Source organism: Dreissena polymorpha, chromosome 6, assembly GCF_020536995.1.
Source record: "Dreissena polymorpha isolate Duluth1 chromosome 6, UMN_Dpol_1.0, whole genome shotgun sequence".
Classification (NCBI taxonomy): domain Eukaryota; kingdom Metazoa; phylum Mollusca; class Bivalvia; order Myida; family Dreissenidae; genus Dreissena; species Dreissena polymorpha.
Window position 1 is genome coordinate 45,830,815 of NC_068360.1, and position 27,543 is coordinate 45,858,357.

General features: G+C 39.0%; 1 protein-coding gene across 1 annotated transcript in view; it reads right to left on the minus strand.

The window, feature by feature from the left end:
• LOC127835643 (uncharacterized) overlaps nucleotides 1-27,543 on the minus strand; it is a 68,186-nt gene that overhangs the window by 35,928 nt on the left and 4,715 nt on the right. The window contains exons 3-11 of the mRNA XM_052362079.1: nucleotides 19,709-19,841; nucleotides 19,033-19,163; nucleotides 17,742-17,955; nucleotides 16,268-16,420; nucleotides 15,448-15,590; nucleotides 14,553-14,721; nucleotides 11,561-12,085; nucleotides 11,238-11,279; nucleotides 555-659 (exon numbers count right to left, since the gene is read on the minus strand). Of these exons, the coding sequence (XP_052218039.1) occupies nucleotides 555-659; nucleotides 11,238-11,279; nucleotides 11,561-12,085; nucleotides 14,553-14,721; nucleotides 15,448-15,590; nucleotides 16,268-16,420; nucleotides 17,742-17,955; nucleotides 19,033-19,163; nucleotides 19,709-19,841 (1,615 nt within the window). The remainder of the gene's footprint in view (nucleotides 1-554; nucleotides 660-11,237; nucleotides 11,280-11,560; nucleotides 12,086-14,552; nucleotides 14,722-15,447; nucleotides 15,591-16,267; nucleotides 16,421-17,741; nucleotides 17,956-19,032; nucleotides 19,164-19,708; nucleotides 19,842-27,543) is intronic.

Here is a 27,543-nt window from a genome sequence, read left to right on the forward strand (position 1 = left end):
GAAACCATTTTACAATTTTGGGTCACCGTGACCTTGAACTTTGACCTAGTCACCTCAAAATCAATAGGGGTCATCTGTGAGTCATGATCAATGTACCTATGAAGTTTCATGATCCTAGGCCCAAGCGTTCTTGAGTTATCATCTGGAAACCACCTGGTGGACGGACCGACAGACAGACCGACATGTGCAAAGCAATATACCCCCTCTTCTTCGAAGGGGGGCATAACAAGTAGAAAGGCAACTTTTTCTACCTTGATTACATTTCAAAGAGGAGTTGAAACAAAGTAAAAATGGCTATGTCAAAACAGCCCTTTCCCACTCAGAAACAAAGTAAAAATGGCTATGTCAAAACAGCATAAAACCAGAACAGACTGTTTGTAACTCGCAGTCTGTTAAGGTTTTATGCTTTTTGCTGCTCTTGAGTATCTAATGGTTGGAAATGGAGCCTTTAAAACTTGAATCTAGTAAGAAAGGTCTTCAATTGAATTTAACTTTCTAAGGGACTACAAACACATCAAAATACGTATCTAAGAGGTAAAGGGTCAATCATATACCAATGAGTGGAGTGCGGGTAGATCGTGATCCGTGCACTCGAAGGAACTTGGAGGCGCGCTGGCATTTGACAATCGACTGCTTTTCAATACGCTGTTTGATCAACTCTGGAATAAAAAATAGAATGCACTACGAGTATACAACTATTTTAAACAATAGCACCGCCTTGCGGGTGCAGACCGCTCATCTAATTTGCTTTTTAAAGGTGTAGGGACCTATCTCAATTTCAATCACAAAGGAGGGAGGGGTGGAGTGGAGAGGGGTGTATAGTGTGGGGGTGTGGTCATTTATATCATTATCTTCCAAAAACGCAAAAAAAAATGCAAATTTTTTTTTTTTGTGGGGGGGGGGGGGGGGGGATTCTTGGGTGGGATGGTTAGACGGTATTCCAAAAATAAAATAATAAAAACAAATATTTGTTTTTTTAACCATGTTTGAAAAAAACAAGAGATGTGTTTGTCAGAAACACAATGCACCCTATTGCGCTGCTTTGATTTTTTTTTTGTATTTTGTTTACCTTTGACCTTGAAGGATGACCTTGAACTTCCATCACTCAAAATGTGCAGCTTAATGAGAAGGCCGCTTTGAAATATTATTTTTTTGACCTTTGACCTTGAAGGATGACCTTGACCTTGAAGGATGACCTTGACCTTGAACGTTCACCACTCAAAATGTGAAGCTCCATGATAATGCCGCGTTGAAATTATTATTTTCTTGACCTTTGACCTTAAAGGATGACCTTGACTTTTAAGAATGACCTTGACCTTCAAACACTCATAATGTGCAGCTTCATGAGAACGACGCTTTGATTTTTTTTTTTACCTTTGACCTTGAAGGATGACCTTGACCTTGAAGGATGACCTTGACCTTGAACTTCCACAACTCAAAATGTGCAGCTTCATGATAATGCCGCTTTGAAATTTATATTTATTTTTTTTTACCTTGAAGGATGACCTTGACCTTGAACTTCCACCACTCAAAATGTTCAGCTTCATGATAACGCCGCTTTGATTTAAAAAAAATTGTTTGACCTTTGACCTTGAAGGAAGACCTTGACCTTGAAGGATGAACTTGACCTTGGACCTACACCACTCAAAATGTGCAGCTTCATGAGATACACATGCATGCCAAATATCAAGTTGCTATCTCCAATATTGAAAAAGTTATGGCCATACATACTGACGGACAGTTCAACTGCTATATGCCAGCCTACCGGGGCATAAAAATTATTTTTTTGGGGTGGGGGTGTGGGGGGGGGGGGGAATAGTGTGAGGGTGTGGTGGTCATTTATTAGACGATCTTTAATTTAAAAAAATGGGGGGGATTGAGGGGATATTCAGGGGGGGGGGGGGATGGATTCAGGGGGGGGGGGGGGGGGCGTGGGGAATGGTTTTGACGGAGTCAATTGTGGTATGTCAGGTAAGAGTTGTTTTGTCATTGTATCAACCGAATCGAATCATAAATAAAGAAGTTATGGCAATTTTAGAAAAATTTAATAAATTGACCTTGAGAGTCAAGGTCATTGAAAAGTCAAGGTAAAATTCAACTTGCCAGGTACAGTACCCTCATGAAAGCATGAAAGTATTAAAAGTTTAAAAGCAATAACCTTGATAATTTAGAAGTACAGTGGATCTAAACACAAAATGTAACCATATATTCAAAGTTACGAAGTCAAAAAAGGGCCATAATTCTGTAAAAATGACAACCAGAGTTATGCAACTTGTCCTTTACTGTCCTCTTATGATAGTTTGCGAGTGTTCTAAGTATGAAAGCAATATCTATGATACTTTAGGGGTAAAGTGGACCAAAACACAAAACTTAACCAAATTTTCAAGTATAAAGGGCCCATAATTCCGTCAAAATGCCAGTAAGAGTTACATAACTTTGCCTGCACAGTCCCCTTACCATAGTTAGTAAGTGTTGCAAGTATGAAAGCAATGGCTTTGATAATTTAGGAAAAAAGTGGACCTAAACACAAAACTTAACCAAATTTTCAATTTTCTAAGTATAAAAAGGGCACATAATTCTGTCAAAATGCCAGCCAGAGTTACATAACTTTGCCTGCACAGTCCCCTTACGATAGTTAGTAAGTGTTGCAAGTATGAAAGCAATGGCTTTGATACTTTAGGAAAAAAGTGGACCTAAACACAAAACTTAACCAAATTTTCAATTTTCTAAGTATAAAACGGGCACATAATTCTGTCAAAATGCCAGTCAGAGTTACATAACTTTGCCTGCACAGTCCCCTTATGATAGTTAGTAAGTGTTGCACGTATGAAATCAATAGCTTTGATACTTAGATATAAAATGGACCTAAACACAAAACTTAACCAAAATTTTCAATTTTCTAAGTATAAAAAGGGCACATAATTCCGTCAAAATGTCAGCCAGAGTTACATAACTTTGCCTGCACAGTCCCCTTACGATAGTTAGTAAGTGTTGCAAGTATGAAAGCAATGGCTTTGATACTTTATAAAAAAAGTGGACCTAAACACAAAACTTAACCAAATTTTAAATTTTCTAAGAACAAAACGGGCACATAATTCTGTCAAATTGCCAGTCAGAGTTACAAAACTTTGCCTGCACAGTCCCCTTATGATAGTTAGTAAGTGTTGCAAGTATGAAATCAATAGCTTTGATACTTAGGAATAAAATGGACCTAAACACAAAACTTAACCAAAATTTTAAATTTTCTAAGTATAAAAAGGGCACATAATTCTGTCAAAATGCAAGCCAGAATTATCAAACTTTGCCTGCCCAGTCCCCTGAAGATATTAAGTAAGTGTACCAAATTTGAATGCAATAGCATTGATACTTTATGAGAAAAGTGTACCAAAGCGCAAAACTTAACCGGACGCCGACGCCAAGGTGATGACGATAGCTCGTATTTTTTTATCAAAAAATAGATGAGCTAAAAAAAACAACTGAAATAAAGAACATTTGATTGGTAAGTATTATATAAAGAAGACTGGTTAAGAAGACAAGAGGGCCTGAAAGGCCCAAAGTTGCTCACCTGAGATAACAAGATATTATTGGGACAAATCTTCTGACCAAGTTCCACGAAGATCGGAAAATAAATGTGGCCTCCAGAGTGTTAACAAGGTTTTACTATAGCAATATAAGAAAAATTGCCCGCCCCCTGGCAGTAGCCATGTTTTTCAACCAACCGGCATCATTTTTAAACTCTTCCAAGATATTATCAGGATGAATCTTCTGACCAAGTTTCATGAAGATCAGACTGTAAATGTTAACAAGATTTTACTATAGCCATATAAGGAAAAATGCCCCGCCCCTTGGAAGCCATTTTTTTCAAGCGAACATAATTATTTTCAAACTCATCCAAGATATCATTGAGACCAATCTTCTGACCAAATGTCATAAAGATTGGACAATAAATGTGGCCTCTAGAGTGTTAACAAGGTTTTACTATAGACATATATAGCCATGTACGGAAAAATGCCCCGCCCCTGGTGGCCATGTTTTTAAAGCAACCAAAACCATTTTCGAACTCATCCAAGATATCATTGGGACAAATTTTCTGACCAAGTTTCATGATGATCGGAAAATGAATGTGACCTCTAGAGTGTTAACAAGGTTTTAGTATAGCCATGTAAGGAAAATAGCCCCACCCCCGTGTTGGCCATGTTTTTCAACCAACCGGCATCATTTTCAAACTCGTCCAAGATATTACTGGGATGAATCTTCTGACTGAGTTTCATGAAGATCTGACTATAAATGAGGCCTCTAGAGTGTATATGGCCATATATAGCCATATAAGGAAAAATGCCCCGCCCCTTGGCGGCCATGTTTTTCAAGCAAACGTAACCATTTTTTAACTCATCCAAGATATCATTATGACAAATCTTCTGACCATATTTCATCAAGATTGTACAATAAATGAGGCCTCTAGAGTGTTAACAAGGTGTTACTCTAGCCATATAAGGAAAAATGCCCCGCCCCCTGGCGGCCATGTTTTTCAACCAACCTGCATCATTTTCGAACTCATCCAAGATATAATTGGGATAAATCTTCTGATTAAGTTTCATGAAGATTGGAAATAAATGTGGCTTCAAGAGTGTTAACAAGATTTTTCTATAGCCATACATGTATATAGCCATTTAAGGAAAAATGCCCCGCCCCTTGGCAGCCATGTTTTTCAAGCAAAGGTTACCATTTTTAAACTCATCCAAGATATCAGTGGGACAAATCTTCTGACAAAGTTTCATGAAGATCGGAAAATAAATGTGGCCTCTAGAGTGTTAACAAGGTTTTACTATAGCCATATAAGGAAAAATGCCCCGTCCCCTGGCGGCCATGTTTTTCAACTAACCGGCATCATTTTTGACCTCATCCAAGATATTATTGGGATGAATCTTCTGACCAAGTTTTATGAAGATCAGACAATAACTGTGGCCTCAAGAGTGTTAACAAGATTTTACTATAGCCATATTTAGCCATATAAGGAAAAATACCCTGCCCCTTGGCAGCCATGTTTTTCAAGCAAACGTACCATTTTCGAACTCATCCAAGATATCATTGAAACCAATCTTTTGACCAAATTTCATGAAGATTTGACAATAAATGTGGACTCTAGAGAGTTAACAAGGCAAATGTTGACGCCGCACAACGAACAACGGACAAAAAGCGATCATAAAAGCTCACCATGAGCACGTTGTGCTCAGGTGAGCTAAAAAAGACAAGAAAACAAAAAAGTGTGCGGATCCTATGCCTAAATTTCCAGAAGCTGATAATGTAACTGTATGACAAATCAGGGCGATATGCTTATGTTAGGCACATACATTTTTTCTAGAGATGAACAAAATGCCAAAATTGCAATTCAAACTAGAGGGAGCTGAGGTGAGGTGTCTGTCTTGGATCCTAAATGTTCAGTAGACATATTATTCTCCATTTAAGATATAATTTTTACATAAAATAGACCCAACCACTAAAAATTATAATATTTTCACGAATTAAAGGGACTTGTTAACAGGTTGGCAAAATGACAATCAAATAAATTTGTCATACAACAAGAGTGCTTTATTTTTACAAAATAAGCATGTTAAAAGGTGAAATATATATTGATCTGCGTATCATGTATTAATTTGATAGCAAAGAAAATAATAGTTGCAACATGAAACATGATGATGCGATGAAACCAGGTCTTCAAAGATTTACATATATTCATCTAATTTAATTAAAACAAGTGTTCTGCGGTCGGAAACATATGCCCCCCAAATGTGACCTTGACCTTAAACCTAGTGACCTGAAAATCAATAGGGGGCATCTGCCAGTCATGATCAATGTACCTATGAAGTTTCATGATCCTAGGCCTAAGCGTTCTTGAGTTATCAACCGGATACCATTTGGTGGACAGACAGACTGACAGACGGACCGACAGACTGACCAACATGTGCAAAACAATATACCCCCTCTTCTTCGATGGAGGGCATAATATGATTTTACAATATCTAGTAAGGTCTTCTGGTAATCTACCTACACACACAATTTCCACATAACACCTCCATCCAAACTAAAGTTCATTTGCAGAAACTTGTTTCTTTTTTTTGGTATTAGCGCCTTGACATTTATCCAACTGGCTTGAAATCTCCAGCTAAATCTACATGACACCAACCATCGCATACACACACACACACACACACACACACAAACTTTCACTGCACTACCTGTATCCAAACTTAGGTTAGTCAGTGGAACCTGTTTTTCTATATTAAGCAACAGTTAACTTGATCTTTAGCTGAATAGTCTCAAATGCAATCCCAAGCTTGGTTTGAAGGTAAGTTACCTACACACACAATGTCAACTCTTTTGAAACCAAAGTTATTGAGCAGGAACTGTCATTCTATTTTTAGTGACCTTGACCTTAACATTCCATAAGCAATGCCAATACAAGTCAATTAAGTACTTACATAACAAGAAATGTGTTCGTCAGAAACACTATGTCTCCTACTGCACCGCTTTGATTTATTTTATTTTTTTATCAATTGGCAGGTTCAGATAATTATTTCCCTTTAAAGCTTATAACTTCCCTAGGATTTTTTTTTTTACCTTTAACCTTGAAGGATGACCTTGACCTTTCACCCAGTCAAAATGTGCAGCTCCATGAGATACACATGCATGCCAAATATGAAGTTGCTATCTTGAATATTGCAAAAGTTATTGCAAACTGTTAAAGTTGGGGCAAACAAACAATCCAACGGACATGGCAAAAACAATATGTTCATCACTATAGTGGTTGTGGACATAACAAATTGAATTCCAATACTTTCACACTAACTTAATTAAACTGATTTTCTATTTTCAGTAACAGTGACCCAATTTGTTATTCCACTTTGCAAATACAATCTGAATACTGTGAAAACATCATTATTTGTCAGGGATTAATTTTTATCTCTTTTGTCAGTTGACCGAGTGACGAATTCAAGATCCTTACGAATAATAATGTCCAATGCTTAAACAAATTTAAGACTGAATTACCTTCGGCATGAGGCATTAAAATTCAATATAATCCATAAATCTGGGTTTGGTACAAAGGGGTGCACAATTCACAGTGTACGAAACTGAAATGTGGCATTGCTGTAAAACATGGATGCAGTTAAGCTGTATAGAATGCGTTGACTTTGTTTAGGTAGAATAGTAATGATTAATGCTAATTGTTAACAACTTTATTTCCCATTGTGTGTTTTGTGTTTTTCAACAGTGTTGACTAATCGGCAACTGGCTTAGTTGATTCAAACACTCGTTAACCGTCATTTGGTCCCGCTAATCCGCTTATCATAACAATTAATTTGTCAATGGCAAACAATAATAAGGGCCCATTACTATCACCTGATAACAAAAGACTTTATATTGGCATGTGACAAACAGGACTCCCAAGTGTCCTCCCTTTTCCCCACCATTATTTGTCGCAACCGAAACCTCGATTTAACTGAACATGTATTACAAACAAATCGGATATTGAAGGACGCATTTTTTTTCAAAATTAGAAATTAGCAAATTTAAGTGCTGACAAAATAGTCATTTTTTTTAATGATGAAATTGCAAGCTTACGAAAACAAAAAGGTTTCACAGAAAAAGCATTCCTACATCTCGACCACCTTTTGGCAGCATATACAAAGGTGTGTCCAAACATACAAACTATTTTAAAAATCTGAATGGTTGACACCCAGTCTTCTCAGATGTTTGCAAGAATCTGTCCACAACTTAATCAGCTAGGTAAGATGTGTTTCAGATACTCCCATTCACATGAATGTTGCAAATTGATGGTGACTGATTACAACTGAACCCAAATTACATGCTGAAATACCCATTATGTTTATGGAGCCACAGCCATAAACATTATAAAATGGTGTTTGACTGGTTTGCAGGTGTTGACATAAGGGTTGTGTGCCAGCCAGCTCAAACCCAGACCCTGCCAAGCCAGGGCCCAATTTAGCTTGAGAAATCAAAGTTAAGCTCATCTAAGTTACAAATCAGGTAACTGTTGAGATAATGTAAAGCTGGCTATTTTTTTTTAAGTTCAGCCCTTGATTTCAAAACATTCGCCATGGATGTTCACATTTAAAATTACCCAGATAGAAGGCATTTTAAATTTAAACCAACATTCAGACAAAGACAGGAAAAGAAGTCTCCTTTATGAAAAGTAGTTGACTTGTCAGTCATCTACCCATCCCATGGTTTGATCTTTTTAATAATTCATTATCTTCTTTTAAAATGATTAATATTTCTGATGTCACAACACATCCTTGCAATTTTAAATACAAAATGCGCTGTTCAGTTCATGTTTAAAACAAGGGACAAAATTGTCACAAAACCAGGTTTTCATTGTGAAAAAAAAATCTGATAAAGGGAGAAAACTCAAACTGAACTTTTAAAATGAACAAAAAAAATTAACCCCCTTTGTAATTTTTTTTTTTTTTAAATCTATTTTTAGTCGTGGCGACCTTGACATTGGAGATATTGACTTGATTCTTTCGTGCGACACACCGTCCCATGATGGTGAACAAATGTGCCAAATGATTTTAAAATCTCACAATGAATGACATAGTTATGGCCAGGACAAACTAATTTATGGCCATTTTTGACCTTTGAACTCAAAGTGTGACCTTGACCTTGGAGATATCGACGTAATTATTTCGCGCGACACACCGTCCAATGATGGTGAACAAATGCGCCAAATGATTTTAAAATCTGACAATGAACGACATAGTTATGGCCCGGACAAGCTTGTTCCGCCCGCCCGCCAGCCAGCCAGCCAGCCCGCCTGCATTCGCCAATCTAATAACCAGTTTTTTCCTTCGGAAAACCTGGTTAAAAAAAAAAATTGTGATTGATCTTGTGTACTTTTAATGGTTGGTAGAACAACACAAATGTATTACCGTAAATGTATAATTGTATAATTATAATAATAATTATAATGTATAATTTTTAGAGCAGAAAATCAAATACTGTTTGCATGTTCATAGGTCAAAGTGTTCTCAAGATATCCTGTAGAAACAAAATTACTGCAACAAGCCCATGTGACCTTGACAATTTACTGCAACAAGCCCATGTGACCTTGACATTTTACTGCAACAAGCCCATGTGACCTTGACATTTTACTGCAACAAACCCATGTGACCTTGACATTTTACTGCAACAAGCCCATGTGACCTTGACATTTTACTGCAACAAGCCCATGTGACCTTGACATTTTACTGCAACAAGCCCATGTGACCTTGAAATTTTACTGTGACAAGCCCATGTGACCTTGACATTTTACTGCGACAAGCCCATGTGACCTTGACATTTTACCAGTTTATTATGTATTATGACGGGTTTGTATCAAGAAGATTATTTGCTTAAATTAAAAGTCCACATTCTAGATATCTGATTCAGAAAGTTTCATCTTAATGTGTTACCATTGGAAACATTATATGAGCCATGTTTTGAGATAACTTGGCTTAATTTCAGTAGTGTAAAGTGTCATCTCTTAATTTCAGTAGTGTAAAGTGTCGTCTCTTAATTTCAGTAGTGTAAAGTGTCGTCTCTTAATTTCAGTAGTGTAAAGTGTCGTCTCTTAATTTCAGTTGTGTAAAGTGTCGTCTCTTAATTTCAGTAGTGTAAAGTGTCGTCTCTTAATTTCAGTAGTGTAAAGTGTTGTCCCAGAGAAGCCTGTGCAGTGTAAAGTGTCGTCCCAGAGAAGCCTGTGCAGTGTAAAGTGTCGTCCCAGAGAAGCCTGTGCAGTGTAAAGTGTCGTCCCAGAGAAGCCTGTGCAGTGTAAAGTGTCGTCCCAGAGAAGCCTGTGCAGTGTAAAGTGTCGTCCCAGAGAAGCCTGTGCAGTGTAAAGTGTCGTCCCAGAGAAGCCTGTGCAGTGTAAAGTGTCATCCCAGAGAAGCCTGCAGTGTAAAGGGTCGTCCCAGAGAAGCCTGTGCAGTGTAAAGGGTCGTCCCAGAGAAGCCTGTGCAGTGTAAAGTGTCATCCCAGAGAAGCCTGTGCAGTGTAAAGTGTCATCCCAGAGAAGCCTGTGCAGTGTAAAGGGTCGTCCCAGAGAAGCCTGTGCAGTGTAAAGTGTCATCCCAGAGAAGCCTGTGCAGTGTAAAGTGTCGTCCCAGAGAAGCCTGTGCAGTGTAAAGTGTCGTCCCAGAGAAGCCTGTGCAGTGTAAAGTGTCATCCCAGAGAAGCCTGTGCAGTGTAAAGTGTCATCCCAGAGAAGCCTGTGCAGTGTAAAGTGTCGTCCCAGAGAAGCCTGTGCAGTGTAAAGTGTCATCCCAGAGAAGCCTGTGCAGTGTAAAGTGTCGTCCCAGAGAAGCCTGTGCAGTGTAAAGTGTCATCCCAGAGAAGCCTGTGCAGTGTAAAGTGTCATCCCAGAGAAGCCTGTGCAGTGTAAAGGGTCGTCCCAGAGAAGCCTGTGCAGTGTAAAGTGTCGTCCCAGAGAAGCCTGTGCAGTGTAAAGTGTCATCCCAGAGAAGCCTGTGCAGTGTAAAGTGTCGTCCCAGAGAAGCCTGTGCAGTGTAAAGTGTCGTCACAGAGAAGCCTGTGCAGTCCAACCAGGCCAGTCAGGGACAAATCTTTTCATTGTTGATGATTTTTTTTTATTAAAAAAAACTTCATAAATAGAAAAACTGCTTAAGGGGAAAGCATCATCCCTGATTAGCCTGTTTGGACTGCACAGGCTAATATGGCATGACACTTTATGCACATGCATTAAGCCCAGTTTTCTGCGAGTGTGGCTCAAATTAGCATCCTCTCATCACTTGTCTATCAGGGTTTTTTCCCCACTTTTTGGGAAGATAGCCCATGGCTTTGGAATTGGGAATTTTATCGGCATTTTCAAGAAATTGGGAAAATAAATTCATTATCAAACTTTTCGCCCCAAAAGTCCACTGATTTGGGAAAATATAATTTGATATAACTCTTTATAATAATTCGAATTAAAAAACAAAATCATTATTATCTGTGCTAGATGTAATTGAAAAATAATTGAGATAAAAGAATCATAAAGACACTTCTTTCTATAAAAAAAAAATATATATATTTTTTGGGAAGTTGGGAATTGTTAAGCAAATTTTGGGAAAAAAGTATACTTTTTGCCATTGGGAATATAGCCGTTATTCAGCTATAAAAACGAGCCAAAAAAAACCTGTGTATATATGTACTTGTATATAAAATGACATAGTTTTTCTTACCATACTCCTCTTTCCAATTAAACTTTGCCTTTGGTTCCTTATCTGAAATAAATCATGACAACAACTTTATATATATAACATAAAGAGTGATTCTAAAAAGCTCTATTTTCTATATTAAGAGAATACAGCAACTGTGTCAACCATCCAGATGTTTTTAATTTGATTGATTGAAACTCGCCAGTATTTAGCTATGAATTTGAGAAGTGAGAAGTCTGTATGAATCATACTAATGCAAAAAAATAAAATAAAATATTTTGGATTGTACAACTAACATTCCTAATAGAATCTAGTTATAAGTTATGGCACTAACATTAACTATTTACCTGATTTGCTTCTGATCTTAAATGACAGCTTGCTCATGCCTGTACTTGGGTTTAGAACTGTATTCCCAACAGATTCTATATTGGATTTCACATTTTCGGAATCAGATCCTTGCTTTTCTGGCATAACAATCTTTTTCGCAGATTTAGCTTGTATATCAGATGACACATGTTTTGCTTGAAGACACTTTTCCAGCTCCAAATTGTGGGCATCTTTTTGGGCCACAACACTGCCTGTCTGTACAGCATCCTTCTTTGATGCGTCATCCTTTACTAAATCTTTGTCTATACTATGTAAACGAATTGTCTTATTGTTTTCTTTTTGTTCAACATGTGCACTTTTAGCTTTAGTAGTTTCCTTTCTTTCTATTACACCAAGTAAACATTTATCTGTTGATTTTTCTTTTGCTTTTTTTACACATTGTAAAATTTCAGCCTTAGTGTTTTCCTGTGTATTTATATTGCCATGTCCTTTCTTTATAGAGTCAAGGGTATACATACCCGCCCAGGGGGAGAAATACTTTTTGTCTAGAAAACAGAGAAAAATCATATGACAAGGGTAAGATGTTTGAAACAAATTAAGGGAGGAAATACTCTAAACCCTATACAAATTCACATCAAACACCAAAACTTGTCACTTTTAAATGATCCAGCCAAGTTTGAAATTTTTTAAATCTAATCAGGCATTGAAATGGAGGCAATCAACTAACAGAAGGAGCATTCACATCCCATCATTTGTAATTTTTATGTGCAACAGACTCAGAAGCCCCCACAATACGTATTTGGCTACAGACAAAGAGCATCTCTCCAACACAAAATGTAATTACAGATTTGTTATAATAAAATAAAAGGCGCTGCGTGCTAGACTATTCTTTGGCTTTGATAGTGGCAGTCACCTAATAAAATGATGACACAGACATATATGAAGTTGAACATGTGTAGTAGTTATAGAGAAAATACAGTGGAAACCCTCTAAATCGGATCCTCTCTATACTGGAATCATCTTTAAACTGGACAAATGGTCCAGTCCCATTTTTTCCATATAAAACCATGAGTAAAATATCTCCTCAAGACTGGAATCCTCTCGAATCCGAATACACTGTAACTCCAATATAACGCGGATGACGGGGTCCAAGCCACGCAACCGCGTTATAAACGGACAGCGTTATAAGTTTTTAGCTAATTTATTGCAGGGGGGATATGAAAACAGTTAAAGTATAGCCTATAATATAGGTCCTGTGTATTGCCATGCTCTGTTGTCATCCGAAAATACTTGCATATAAACCGAATCGAACGATAACGTAATACATACCGCTTTTCTAATGTGCACATGCATCCGATAATCCAATATAATTACAACATCAATTACGAAAAAAATAATCTTTAACATTTATGACGAGAAATATGAGATTCATAAGCACATCCATATGCCGACGCCAATTTTCAGAAAAAGAGTACAGTGCATTATGGGACAGAGCTTTAATTGGGCGAGCGACTTTAAATTTAGATTGAATGCAATACGATACATGTACAAAGAAATGTTTTATTGCGTCATACGCGTCATGTAAAAATCGTGCTTTCCGTGGACTTTCTGATAAATGGCAAAAATTAAAGTGATTCTCTGTTCAGTATACTGCGTTAGCACGTTAATAAATCGTTAGGATTATTTAATTTATTATTCGTACACGTACAGAAACAACAGAAACATTAAACATAAACAAAGATCTTTTTATTTATCAAGCATGTATAGCATATAATAAACGATAACACTGTCAATGTTTATACAATACACGATACATACAAAACATTAACAGGTAATTCATCTATTCGCTATGAAATGTGAAATATTCCGTCATCTTTCTCTGCTTGCACGAGTCTCTGGCTGCGCAGTATACTAGTTGTGCGCAGTTTATTTCACAGCCGCTCCTTTCATATGGACAAACTGCAATCAAATCAAAGTAAAAATGTTTTAATCGTTTTGAATAACTTTAATTTGATAATTATTCCACTTGCACTTACCTTATTGAAAATAGCGCACTTAGCCGCTCTGATAGAGAATACATGTAATAAACACTGACTCGCAAGTTCTCACACCTTTATTGACCTTTATTGACATTACACAAGAAATTAACACCAGTTAGCTTTCTCGTGTCGTTTAACTTCTAATCGATTAAAAACGATTAAAATCGGTTAAAATCGGTTAAACGGACGGATAAAGCAAGAAGGCTGTGATCGCCGCCATCTTTGAATTTTCTGAAAATACATGAAGATGCATAACATTGGTTTGAATCAGAAATGGAAGGTTGAAGAAAAAACGGGATCCAAGGACCCCCCCGCGTTATATTGGACACAGCGTTATAACGGAACGCACTATATTGGAGTTACAGTGTACCATTCTTTGGATCAAAATTGGGTAATTCCGTACGTATCTCTCTACCGGTAAGGACTGGTTTATTGCACCTCAAACATCAATTCAAATACTTGTGAAAAGCAAATTAAAGACACGTGAAATTAATAAAGGTGGTCAAAAATTTTGCCAACTGTAAAAATCGCAAAACAATTTGAAGACACTTGGCCTGTGATGTAAATATTGATCAATAGAAGTAATAATACTGATTATAATTACTGATAACAAACATAGGGTTCTTTAGTGTGTTTTGTTTTTGATGTAGGAAGCTGTGATAAATTTCAATAAGCTTAATGCTATTTAATTTGAATTGTTTATTACAATTGCTAATTTAGTGTCAATAGTCATATAAAATGGTGATTTGCAGAGTCCTTGAAGCAGTTGCATCTAGGTATTCATTTTCCACATAAGGCTTTGTAATTGACCTTTTGAAAATAAAATAGTCAATATCCTCTCTAAACCGGAACCTTCTCTAAACCGGAATTTCCTCTCGGTCCCAGGGTCTCCAGTTGAGAGGGTTTCCACTGTATAAACTTAAAGCTGAAAATTTATAAACTTAAAGCTCATTAAGATTCACTTTGAAGATACCTTCAACCACCTCAGGAAATGTGTACTGGGGCTCGTTTCTATTGTTGTACCCCACAATCCTGACAAGGGTGACCATACGCGGCGCCGAGGCATCAACCCAGCGCGCATACTGCTCCAGCCTCTGGGGTTGGTCCTTGATCACAGATTCGAGGTCCTTGTGGAACTTCATCTAGATTAGAGAAACATGGACACTACAGAACATTGGTTTGATTAACAAGACTATTGTCAAGCAATATACCCTACCGGCCCCACCATTGCCAGAATATTTTTTTATTTTGTGTTATTTGTTGCCATAGCAACCAGAATTGTTGACGTAGGAAGAAAATGAAATGACGTGCATAATCTCCATATTGCCATCTATCCATGCTACAAGTTTCATGAAAAAATATGAAGAACTTTTAAAGTTATCGCAGGATCCAGAAAAGTGTGCCGGATCCACCATTTTCAGCAGTCTTTCTAGTCTATTTATTGCCATAGGATCCATATTTCTTGACGAAGGAGCAAAATGAAATGACATGCATAATCTCCATATTGCCATCTGTCCATGTTTTAAGTTTCATGAAAAAATATGAAGAACTTTTAAAGTTATCGCAGGATCCAGAAAAGTGTGACAGACTGATGAACCGACGGACAAACAGAGCGCAAACCATAAGTCCCCTTCTGTGAAACCGGTACACCTGTAGGGGACAATTAATACATAAAGCAATGGTATTTCATGTAATATGTGTCCTTGATCACCGACTGGCGTTCCTAATAGCTCATCAACTAGATTAGAATGCAATAGAAACTACAGAACCATAATGTGACATTATGGAGGTTGTTTGCAACATGGACTGATTAATGAATATATATATAGAGCGAGGATATTTCATATATTTCACTGACTTTCACCCACCAGGTATTTGATGTAATGTGGATGGCTGGTTAGATGAAGGTGTACGTTGGTCACGGTGAGGCGTTGGTTGCAGACCTTACACTCGAATGTCGGCTTTTCCTCCATGTGGACGTCATTCATGTACTCTATCACCTTGATCAGACCTAGCAAAACAACAGCATGATACGCTTTATCATCATCCCTACCACCACCCGGCCATCATCATCATTCAAGGCTTTTAGAAGGATATCTTATAAAAAAAGTGTTATCTTTACCAGACTCTCATTATAATCCTACTAATCCTCTTCATCCTCCTCCATCTCCTCCTCCTGCACCTCCTCATCATCATAATAGAGTTAGATGACAAATATCATCATCTTCTTTCCCCTCTTTCCATTAACATCATCACCCATTTCAGCTTTAAGTATTTAATCCACAGAGGTATTCAGCTTTACCGAGGAATTCATACCAACAAGATGACCTCTTTAATACTAAACGTTGTATAACCAATATCATCACATATGAACATGAAAGTTTGTTTGTTTGCTTACTGTTGTTTTTGTGTGCAGATTTCATCAATCCTCAGTCATATCAGAGAAGTCATATGACCAACTCAGTATTAACTGTACATACTTATGCCAGTTCAGGAACAGTAAATCTAATAGTCATCCAGCAGCATTGAGACCACAAGTTGGATCCCCACCAAGGGAGCATTCATGGACCCCCCCCCCCCCCTTAAAGACACCAAGTACATATCTACCAAAGAAACCGGACTTGCGAGTTTCTCATTTAGGTTTCGGTTTTTCAATAAAAAGGTTTCAATAAAACTATTTATCCATACCCACAATCGGTTTCAGCATGTGTCTGTCATTCCGTCTTATGATGTCAAACAAGCGTGGCTCAATCACTGTCTGAGCTGGCTCGCTGGTCTTCCCTTCTTTCACTTCCTTTTCTGTCTTCGAGGTAGACACTTTTGGATCATCAGATACGTCAACTGTAGAAGGTGTGTCAAAGAAGTTTATATAATGTATCTAACATTATTAGGATGTTTAGCATAATAGGGGACATAATGTGAATGAAATAAATGAGGAGACAATGGACAAAATTGTCACAAAACCAGGTTTTCATTGTGAAAAAAAAATCTGATAAAGGGAGAAAACTCAAACTGAACTTTTGAAATGAACAAACAAAATTAACCCCCTTTGTAAGTTTGTTTAAAAAAAAATCTATTTTTAGTCGTGGTGACCTTGACATTGGAGATATTGACGTGATTCTTTCGTGCGACACACCGTCCCATGATGGTGAACAAATGTGCCAAATGATTTTAAAATCTCACAATGAATGACATAGTTATGGCCAGGACAAGCTCATTTATGGCCATTTTTGACCTTTGAACTCAAAGTGGGACCTTGACCTTGGAGATAACGACGTAATTATTTCGCGTGACACATCGTCAAATGATGGTGAACAAATGTGCCAAATGATTTTAAAATCTGACAATGAACGGCATAGTTATGGCCCGGACAAGCTTGTTCCGCCCGCCCGCCAGCCAGCCAGCCAGCCAGCCCGCCCGCATTCGCCAATCTAATAACCAGTTTTTTCCTTCGGAAAACCTGGTTAAAAAACATTAATTCATCAGACTTATACAATGCCTGAAATAATCATACAAGAGCACCACATAACTGGTGGCTCGCTCAGCTGCGGGTGCAGTTTTGAATAAATGAAAGCTCGCTCGGCTGCGGGTGCAGTTTTGAATAAATGAAAGCTTGAGAGATTTTTTTTATATTTTTTTTTTAGAGGTCACAGTGACCTTGACCTTTGACCTAGTGACCCAAAAATGGGTGTGGCATGTAGAACTCATCAAGGAGCAGCTACATATGAAGTATCAAAGTTGTTGGTTGAAGCACTTTGATTTTAGAGCCAATGTTCAAAACCTTGACAAAATGTTAAGGTTTTAGCATGACACGGATGGCAGACGACACAACGACGGACACGACACGTCGAGCTGGCTATGACAATAACTCAGGTTTTCTTCAAAAGCAGCCAAGCTAACAATCATACCATGTAAATTCAGAATGAGTGGAAACGGTGCGATAAATACATTTGGTTTTTGTTTTCTTGTGTTTTGTCATTTTAACAGAATACAAATCATGAGTGATCAAATAAGCTCTATTTGTTAAATTCATTCAGAAAAAAAAACATGTGTCACATGAAAGTATATTTGTATCAAATGTTCTTCACTACACAATTAACAATCATAAGCTTAAAGAAACAATTTTTTGACAGTATTAAATAATTCTGTTAAAAGAATTTACCTTTCTTCAATTTGTGTGAACTCTGGACTGGGTTTTGTGTTACTGTTGCCAAATGTGATTCACTTCCCTTTTTTACAACAACAACACTAATTCCCTGGTTGCCATGTTCCTCATAATATTTCTTTAGCTGGAACATGATGATTTCCTTTCTAACGGAGCCCCTGGCCATGGCATATGATGAGTTTTGAAACGTGTTTACTCCACAATACGTTTCCTGGAAACAAATTTATAACTGCATACTATAATGCAGATCATGCCAACACTTACATGCCTGAGATCAAATTTGATCACTTAAACAAAATAATCATTTGGATTTGTTTTTCTTTTAACTCTTTCAGTGCTGGAACCAAATTTTAAAGGCCTTTGCAAACAGTTTGGATCCAGATGAGATGCCACAGAACGTGGCGTCTCATCAGGATCCAAACTGTTTGCTATTCTAATAGTATTCTTTAAAAAAAAAATCGAAGAAAATGCTAATTTTAGAAATTCAGCAGACGACATTTTAGCAGACAACAAATTTCCCAGCATGCAGTTAACCTACCCACATCTATAGAGAATAACAGAACATTTCCCTGTATATATGTCATACATAAGGTGGGGCGTAAAATAAAATATTGGTGAAGCTTGCCATGCCGTTTTTTTATTCGTGCCAAGTCTGATACATTACAAAACGATAGGACAATAAACTTTTTTTCTGTCGATAAAGCCCCCATTTAATTTATTTTTTTATTAGAAATTATAAAATTTAATCGCTATGACTCTGCATTGACTGATATACAAGCTGCTTACTTGATATAAAACATTTATCAGGCACCTTTGTATCAAGCCCATATCAGCACAGAGGTATTATTAAAGACATATCCCAGAGATTAATAAAAAATAAGATGGAAAAAAGTGGCTTATCTGCGAGAAAATACCATACAGTAACTGATAAGCTTATTCACTCATTAATATTAATCACATATTATAAATTTCAATTCAAATTTGGATATGGCAAAAAAATTACTAGTACTTAAGTCATTGAATCAACTACTTGTCAATCAAATTTCGATAAGGCAACCAATAACAAGGTAATAATCACAAGCAGGAAATTGTGAATTTAAACATTTCAAGGAGCATGCAAATGTGCAGGTATACAATATAAAAGGAAGGCTTTTATTCTTCGAAGGCATTGCTTTTAAACCGACATTCCTTGAGTTCCATTATATTTATTTGGAATAGTTACAGGGCTTTTTTGGCTGATTGTATAGCGTTCATATGGTGGTATTCCCCACATAAAAAAAATTCTCACCATGTGCAGAAGTCCCTGTACATGACTCTTGGCCACGTCCCTGTTGCCAAGGACCTGTGAGCACATGCAGCAGAAGTAAACATGTCTTCTGGCACCTTCACCTTCCTGTATCTCCACAATGTGCTCCAGACCTACAGGGTTAAAAAGTAAATATTCAATCTGCTCCAGTCCTATAGAGTTAATCAGGGTTGGTAAATATACAATCTGCTCCAGTCCTAAAGAGTAAATTAGGGGAGATAAATATACAATCTGCTCCAGTCCTATAGAGTAAATCAGGGGAGATAAATATGCAATCTGCTCCAGTCCTATAGTGTAAATCAGAGGAGATAACTATACAATCTGCTCTAGTCATATAGAGAAAATCAGGGGAGGTAAATATATATCTGCTCTTGTCCTATACAGTTAATCAGCTCAGGTAAATATAAAATCAGCTGTATCTGCTGCAATGCTGAGTTTGAAGAGCACATCAAGGGAGGTAAATATACAATCTGCTGCATTAATGGAGTGCAGGTTTTGAAGAGTATATCAGAGGAAGTAAATTAACAACCGCTGACTCTGTTACAATCCCCTTTTTGAAGAGTACATCAGGGTAGGTAAATATAGTCTGCTGAATGCCTGTGTTTGAAAAGGACATAGACTAAATCATGGACTGACTGGTGAAGGGTTAAACGCTCACCTGACAGAGGTGTGTCCATGAGTTTGTGCTCCTGCAAGTACTTGTAGAGGTGGACAGTCTCCAGCTGGGATGAGAACTCCACCTTCTGAGCTGCAGCCAGTATACCGGAGGTCTCTAGAAACTCCTTGCTGAGCTGGGATGTGAATCAGAGTGGTGAGACATGGAAGAAGAAATGAGCCGCATTCTTGGAAAACGGGGCTTAATTCATGTGCATGTCATTCCAGATTAGCTTTTGTAGTACCCACAACTAATCAGGGACAACTCTTCCCGCCAAAGTTGGATTTTTGAAAAGAAGAGACTCCCTTTAAACAAAAAATATCATTAAAGTGGAAAGAGTTGTCCCTTATCTGGTATGACACTGTATGCACGTGCATTATGCCCCATTTTCCCAGAACATGTCTCCTATGTTATAACAGAGGCTATGCAATGAGTTGTATTTGACAGTAATGAAATAAGAAATATTGTGCAAATCCAGTAGAACAAATGTATTGCCTAACCATACAGGAGATAAAGTTAGATGTCAGTTTCACTACAATAAACTGACAAAAGAAGTAGAATAAACTGAACCAAATGCAAGATTTTATAGTCACGTTTGCACAAATGAAATATGTGTGGATATCTATCAAGAAACGTGTATACCACATACACAGATCTCAAAACAAACGCATACAGAGTATGAAATAAATGAGGTGTTCTAGTGGCATGTTTCACATGAGTTTATTGTGTGACGTTGTATGTGATGTCACACATTCAACAAGTGAGACAAAACACACCGAAGCACAACATTAATGGTATGTTCCATTTATTATATACCTCCCCACTATAAAAATAAAACAAAAATTCTATTTCTAATAAATAACACATTAATAAAGCTCATTTTGACAGCCGTTTATATAAAAAAGTAAAGGCAAATAAAATAAAATTCTTTACTACCCAACCATTGCCACCATGGTGACAGGCTTTACACCCAATGTACACTAATATTTGAGTCTCTCTCTGTACACAACCATTGCCATCATGGTGACAGTCTTTACACCCAATGTACACTAATATTTGAGTCTCTCTCTGTACCCAACCATTGCCACCATGGTGACAGTCTTTACACCCAATGTACACTAATATTTGAGTCTCTCTCTGTACCCAACCATTGCCACCATGGTGACAGTCTTTACACCCAATGTACACTAATATTTGAGTCTCTCTCTGTACCCAACCATTGCCACCATGGTGACAGTCTTTACACCCAATGTACACTAATATTTGAGTCTCTCTCTGTACCCAACCATTGCCACCATGGTGACAGTCTTTACACCCAATGTACACTAATATTTGAGTCTCTATCTGGAAAAACAGGGCTTAATGCATTTGGGTAAAAACTAGGGATGCAAGAGCTTAACCGGTTAACCTACCGAAACAAATTTTCTTAAGTAAAATTCATTTTAATTATTAAATACTTACCTGTTATCTCTAGCTTACCCCTTTCCAAGGGAGTTATTTCATCCGGAAAATATTCAAGCGCTGGGAATCGTCCACCTCTATAAGAATCCAAATCAGGTTAAACATAGTACAATGCAACCTAACAGGAAATCAAGAACCACAACTCATCTTTCCTTTACGCAAACATAAAAAGGCGATGAGCAGGGTGGGAGGTTGGACTTACCGATAACAGGTAAGTATTTAATAATTAAAATGAATTTTACTTAAGAAAATTTGTTTTAATATCATAAATACGTTACCTGTTATCTCTAGCTGATTTTGCAGCTGTGGCGGGAAGGTTCGCATATTTTTTCCCATCACAGCAAAACCCATATAGAGGGTTTACAGCCAGAGATAGTAGAATCAAGTCCTCTTATAATCTTTGTTAGTACAGTATAGTACTTAATTCTCGGATGGCACCAGTGTACTTACGCCATAGAAAAAACTACAGTTTGAGCCACTACAAGAGGACCCAACTTATACAAATTGTCTTGTTGGCACTCAAGAGAACGAAGATAAAAAGAGGAGAAGGTGGTCGGATTCCTCCAGAAAGCAGCTTGAAGCACTTCAGATAGTGGGGTCTGATTAATATAAGCCCACGAAGCCGAAAGAGCTCTTAATTCATGCGGTCTTATCTTAAACAGGGATAAATCCCTCGATGAAAGAGAAGAATAAGCTTTCCTTATAGTCGAGGCTATCCAATGAGAAATAGAAGCCGCAGACACATCGCCCCCCCCCTTTTAATGGAATGAAAAGTCTCTTGCGAGAACCTCGAATAGACTTTACCTTTTTAAGGTAGAACTTCAAAGCCCTGACCGGGCAAAGGAGTCTATCATCATCTTCATGTCCACAAGTTCTAGATAGACTTGGAACTTTGAAGGGTTTGGAAGCCATAGAGGAAAGTTGATTTTTAGCAAGGAATCCTGACTGACACAACAATGTCACAGAACCATCAGAAGAGTCAAAACGAAGATGACTATCCTCGATAGAAAGAGCATGAATTTCACTTCTCCGTTTGGCTGAAGCCATAGTAAGAAGGAAAACGGTCTTCCATGTTAGGAATTGTAATGAAGCCTGATCAAGAGGTTCATAGGGAGCCTTAATAAGGGAACCAAGCACACAAGCTAAATCCCATTTGGGAGCAAGTGTACGAGATACAGGACGACTAAGTTCCATAGCTCGAACAAGTTCTGAAATAGCTGGATCAGCACAGACTTGTGAAGACTTAGTGAAAGCCAATGTATGCGAAATCATAGATCTGTATCCTTTGATGGAACTAAGAGAAAGTTTCTTATCATCAAAAAGATAAATGAGAAAATCCGCTATTCATCTAGCAGAGGGATTGAGGGGATTAATTTTCCCTCGAAAACACCAATTGGAGAAGAGTTTCCAACGAGCATCATAGACTGCTCTGGTGGATTTTCTCCTTGCCGAAGCAACGAGGGTTGAAGCCCTGACAGAAAAACATTTCTTCTGCAAAGATTGCCTGATAACGGCCAGACGTGTAAGTGGAACATTTTTGGGTCCGCATGTAGTCTGCCGCTTTGAGACAGAAGATCTGACCTGTGAGGAAGATTCCTGGGATAATCGTACAGGAGACTGAGAAGATCGTTGAACCAAGATCTTCTGGGCCACCAAGGGGCAATCAGGAGTATCCTGCAAGAGCTCACCCTGATTTTCCCCAATATTTGGGGAATTAGAATGGGTGGGGGATAGGCGTAAGCGTCCAGTTGGTCCCATGCGAACGAAAGCGCGTCGATTGCCCACGCTGCTGGATCGTAAACTGGACTCACATACAGAGGAAGTCTGTGATTGTGTCTGGTTGCAAATAGATCGACCAGGGGATAACCGAACTTGAAAAAGATCTAGTTGGTCACTTCTTGATGAAGTGTCCACTCCGATGGAAGTAACTGGTGTTTGCGAGACAAACCATCCGCCAGGGCGTTGAGGCGACCTGGTATATATTTTGCCAGCAGATGAATGTTGAGTGTTTTGCAAAGAACAAGTAATTTTCTGGTTTCCAGATACAGGGATTGAGAATGTGTTCCCCCCTGTGCCTGGATGTAAGCCACCACAGATGTGTTGTCTGTTGACACCATCACACAAGAGTCTCGAAGATGTGATTGGAAATGAGATACAGCTAGAAATACTGCTCGCATTTCTAGATTGTTGATATGAAGGTGAGATTCCTGATGAGACCACAACCCTGAAATTATCAGACTGAGAGGTTCCAGGTGAGCACCCCACCCTTCCTTGCTCGCATCCGTTATTAGATATAATGACGGTTGCGGGGGAAGAAGGGGTACTCCTGCCAACAGAGTCTCCTCGTCTAGCCACCACTGAAGATGAGACCTTAAGGAGGGAAGGATTGGAATCCGTGTTAATAGATTGCCTGGAGACCATTTCCAACAAGCTGAGAGATAGTGCTGAAGAGGACGTAGGAAGAGACGTCCCAACTGCACAAAGTCTGCTACTGAGCTCAGGATACCGTTGAGAGAGAGGAATTCTTGAGCTGTTATATGAGATTGGGACAAAACCCAGTTGACCTTCATCAGAAGGTCTGATATACGTTGAATAGACACTCTGACCCGATTGATGTGGGTCAAGAAATTCATTCCCACAAACGTAAAGTCCTGTGAAGGAATGAGGTCTGATTTGTCTGCATTGAGAAGGAGCCCTAACGAGAGGAGCTCCTTCCAAGAGAATTCTAGGTTGTACAGAAGCAATTGACGATCGAGCTGGTGTAAGAGCCAGTCGTTGAAATACTGAAGAAGAATAATCCCGTGAACTCTGAGGTGTGATCTAACTGCCGACATTAGTTTGGTAAAAACTCGTGGGGCTGTCGCCAACCCGAAAGGCATAGACCGGAACTGGTAGACTTGGCCTTGAAAGGCGAATCGCAAGTACTTTCGGTAGTTGGGATGTATAGGAACATGGAAGTAAGCATCTTCCAGATCCAAAGACACCCCCCCAGTGCAGGGGTTTGATGGATTCCCGTATGAAAGAAGGAGTCTCCATTTTGAAAGTTGGTTTGAGGAGATACATGTTGAACACTTTTAAATCTATTACTGGTCTCCAGGAACCATTTTTCTTTTGAACAAGAAAAAGACGACTGTAAAATCCTGGAGAATAAGGATCTTGAACCCTTTCTACCGCCTGTTTTTCCAAGAGCCCGAGAATGGACTCTGGAATATGTGGATGCCGAGATACCAGCTCTATAGGGACGCGAGAAAGTGGAGGCCTTTTTTCGAATTGAAAAGTCAGGCCTTTTGTCACAAGAGAATGAACCCATGCGTCTGAAGTAATTTGAAGCCATCGATTTGAAAAGTGGAAAAGTCTGGCCCCGACTGGTATTTCCGGCATCGGAGGTTGTGGCGGTAGAAAGGGAAGGGACCTAGGGCTGATAAGCAGGAGGTGCGCCCCTGCCGGTAGAAGGTTTGAAATTCCTCTGTCCCGGCTTGGGTTTGCCCTTTTTCCCAGAATCTTTATTAGAAGACTTGTGTGACAAAGAAGGTCTGTTATAGGAAGACTGCCTATTAGGACCTGACCGTGGATTAAAAGAAGGCTTTTTAGAGAAAAGGTTATTTCTCTTAGCCGTCTTGAATGCTGGAACTGCTGGTGGCCTAGAAGCAGGATGCTTAAAGACCCCTTGGCGTTGTCCAGAGTTGTTTCTAGCTAAAGAAGCATGAAGTTGGTCATCCTTGTCAGCTGTGATTGCTTCTTGTATCCTTCCACCAAAAAGAAACCCTGATGTGAGAGGAGCTGTTCTGAACGAGTTCATACCAGGTTCCAACAGAAAATCTTTAGGTAAAGAAGTAAGGATAAGATCTCTACGAATCCTTAGCATTTCGGACATTGAAGAAGCAGAAGTATGAGATAAGGCCAGTGTGGTCCGTGAGAGATGAATTAACAAATCACGGAGTTCCTCCGGAACAGATTCCGACCAATCACACACCATTTGTAAAATTGTCGCTAGCATGAAGTCAATTTGGTTAGTCAAACCTAATGATCTACGTTCCCTCATTTCCCAAGTTTCCAACATTGAAAACGGAACAGAAACTGAATTGGAACCACTTGGCATTACAAGAGATAGCTTGCTTATGTCCGGATCTGGAACCGGAAGTTTTGAAAAATCCAACCCAGATGTTGCATGTGGTACAGGATGTTTGTAACTTTTACTACCTTCCTGGTGTTTTGGATCAGCTAGTTCCTTAGGAATTTTCCATGTTTCTCCTCGTTTTGGAATAGTCTTATTAGCTGATTCCAATGATTGAAGAACAGATAGAACAGTAGAACCAATGGGAAGTCGTGGGTCAGGACGAGCCGTCGACTTAATAACCCTGTTGGGATCAAATGTACGAAAAAGTTGTTCTGTCACAGAAATCGTCGCATTTGAAGACAGTTCAGCAGGTCTTGGACAGTAATCTTCACCAAGAGTACGAAACATCAGTTCATAGATCTGACCAATCGGAGCTAAATATTGATCCATCTCAACATTAGATTCTGCATCTGAATCAGCCTCACTCTCTACAACACCAGCGGTTTGTATAGAATCAGCAGGAACAGAAGTGAGAATATCTTGTACCGGATTGTAATTGTCTGGTAACAGCGAATGATCATCCCCGACGTCAGTAAACTGATAATGTAAACCGGAAGAAGGTAAATTATCAGCATTGAGCGGTACAAAATGTCCCGCCGAATTCTGTATCCATAGTGTATCAGGATTCGACAGGGTAGCTGTAGGGGGTACACGACTAGATACTGTAGATGATACCCGTGGTGTTGACACTGACGCCGTAGTAGTGAGATGAGCTCCTGAAGATGCAATACGTGTGGCAGTCAATGTTGGAACCGACACATTTGGCATGGAAACATGCGATTCCATAATGGAACACGATGGTGAACGACTATACGTATGGTAAGTCCGATGCTGTCTACGTGAACGTTGCCGACGTCCTCGTTTCCTGCAATGTCGAGATCTGGATCGGCTGCGCTGTCGAGATGTGGATCGGCTGCGATGAGATCGAGGTTTTTTTGAATACCGTCTCCATGAGTGACGACGTGATCGCTTATGAGCGCCGCGACGATGAAAACTGCTCGACGAAGAAGAGCGTGTCCGATGTCCACTCCTTGATGAAGACTATGTATTCGACGACGAATCGGATGTAGAAGAATACGCCGATGATGAAGACCGAGTTCTTCTTGACAGGCGATTGGTGTTATCGGTGGCAGGCCCAACTGATGACTGTTGACCGGACCGGACCGGTGACCGGACTGGACCGGTGATCAATGACCGGACCTGACCGGTGACCGGACCGGACCGGTGACATGACCGGACCGGTGACATGACCGGACCGGTGACATGACCGGTGACCGGACCGGACAATGACCGGCCGGTCATATTACGACCGGTTACGTCACCGGACAAAGACCGTAGAATGGCGGCTGCCATGTGGTCTGACATTGATCCAGTCGTTCCATGATCAATGTCGCCGGTATGCATGGTGTGAATCATAAGATCTGATGACGATCGACTGACAACAACACCATCTTGCCCGGTACCCAGTGACTGACAAAACCGCTGGTCATCCTTGACCAGTGGAGTCACCGGGTAATCAACGTCGGATGGAGGTTCGTTGCGTTTGCGGCTGATCGACGTCCTCCGGCGACCTGCTTTTGTCCATACGTCGTAAGCCCACAAATCGCAAACCGCACATTTGTTATTAAATGTGCAACCGGTACATGCCAAGCAAGTATCGTGGGAATCCCACCTTGCTTTGATATGACCACAAGAACCTCTATCCTGTAAGTTCATTCTGAAATAAAAGAAACAGAAAGAACCTACAAAAAAACAAATTAATGATTATAAATTCAAATAAAAAGTTAAACCACAAAATGTAAACACAAAGAACGCTGTCCAATTGACCTCAATTACTTATTGGGGAATAGGCACGAATTCCTCGTGGTTCACGTGCTCATGACGTCATGTACATGAGCGACGATGCAAACAAAGAAACCCAGCAAAAGCAGAAATATGACAATTACTGCAACAAAAAGTATAGAAATATAAACCGAATGATACAAATAAAAGATAAATAAACTTTATCCTTTTAAACTCCGCCAAAAACACAGTGAAAAGAACACATAAGTCCTGAGCCTAAATAGGCGTGCACATGGTTTTATCCGGAAAGGAAAGATGAGTTGTGGTTCTTGATTTCCTGTTAGGTTGCATTGTACTATGTTTAACCTGATTTGGATTCTTATAGAGGTGGACGATTCCCAGCGCTTGAATATTTTCCGGATGAAATAACTCCCTTGGAAAGGGGTAAGCTAGAGATAACATGTAACGTATTTATGAT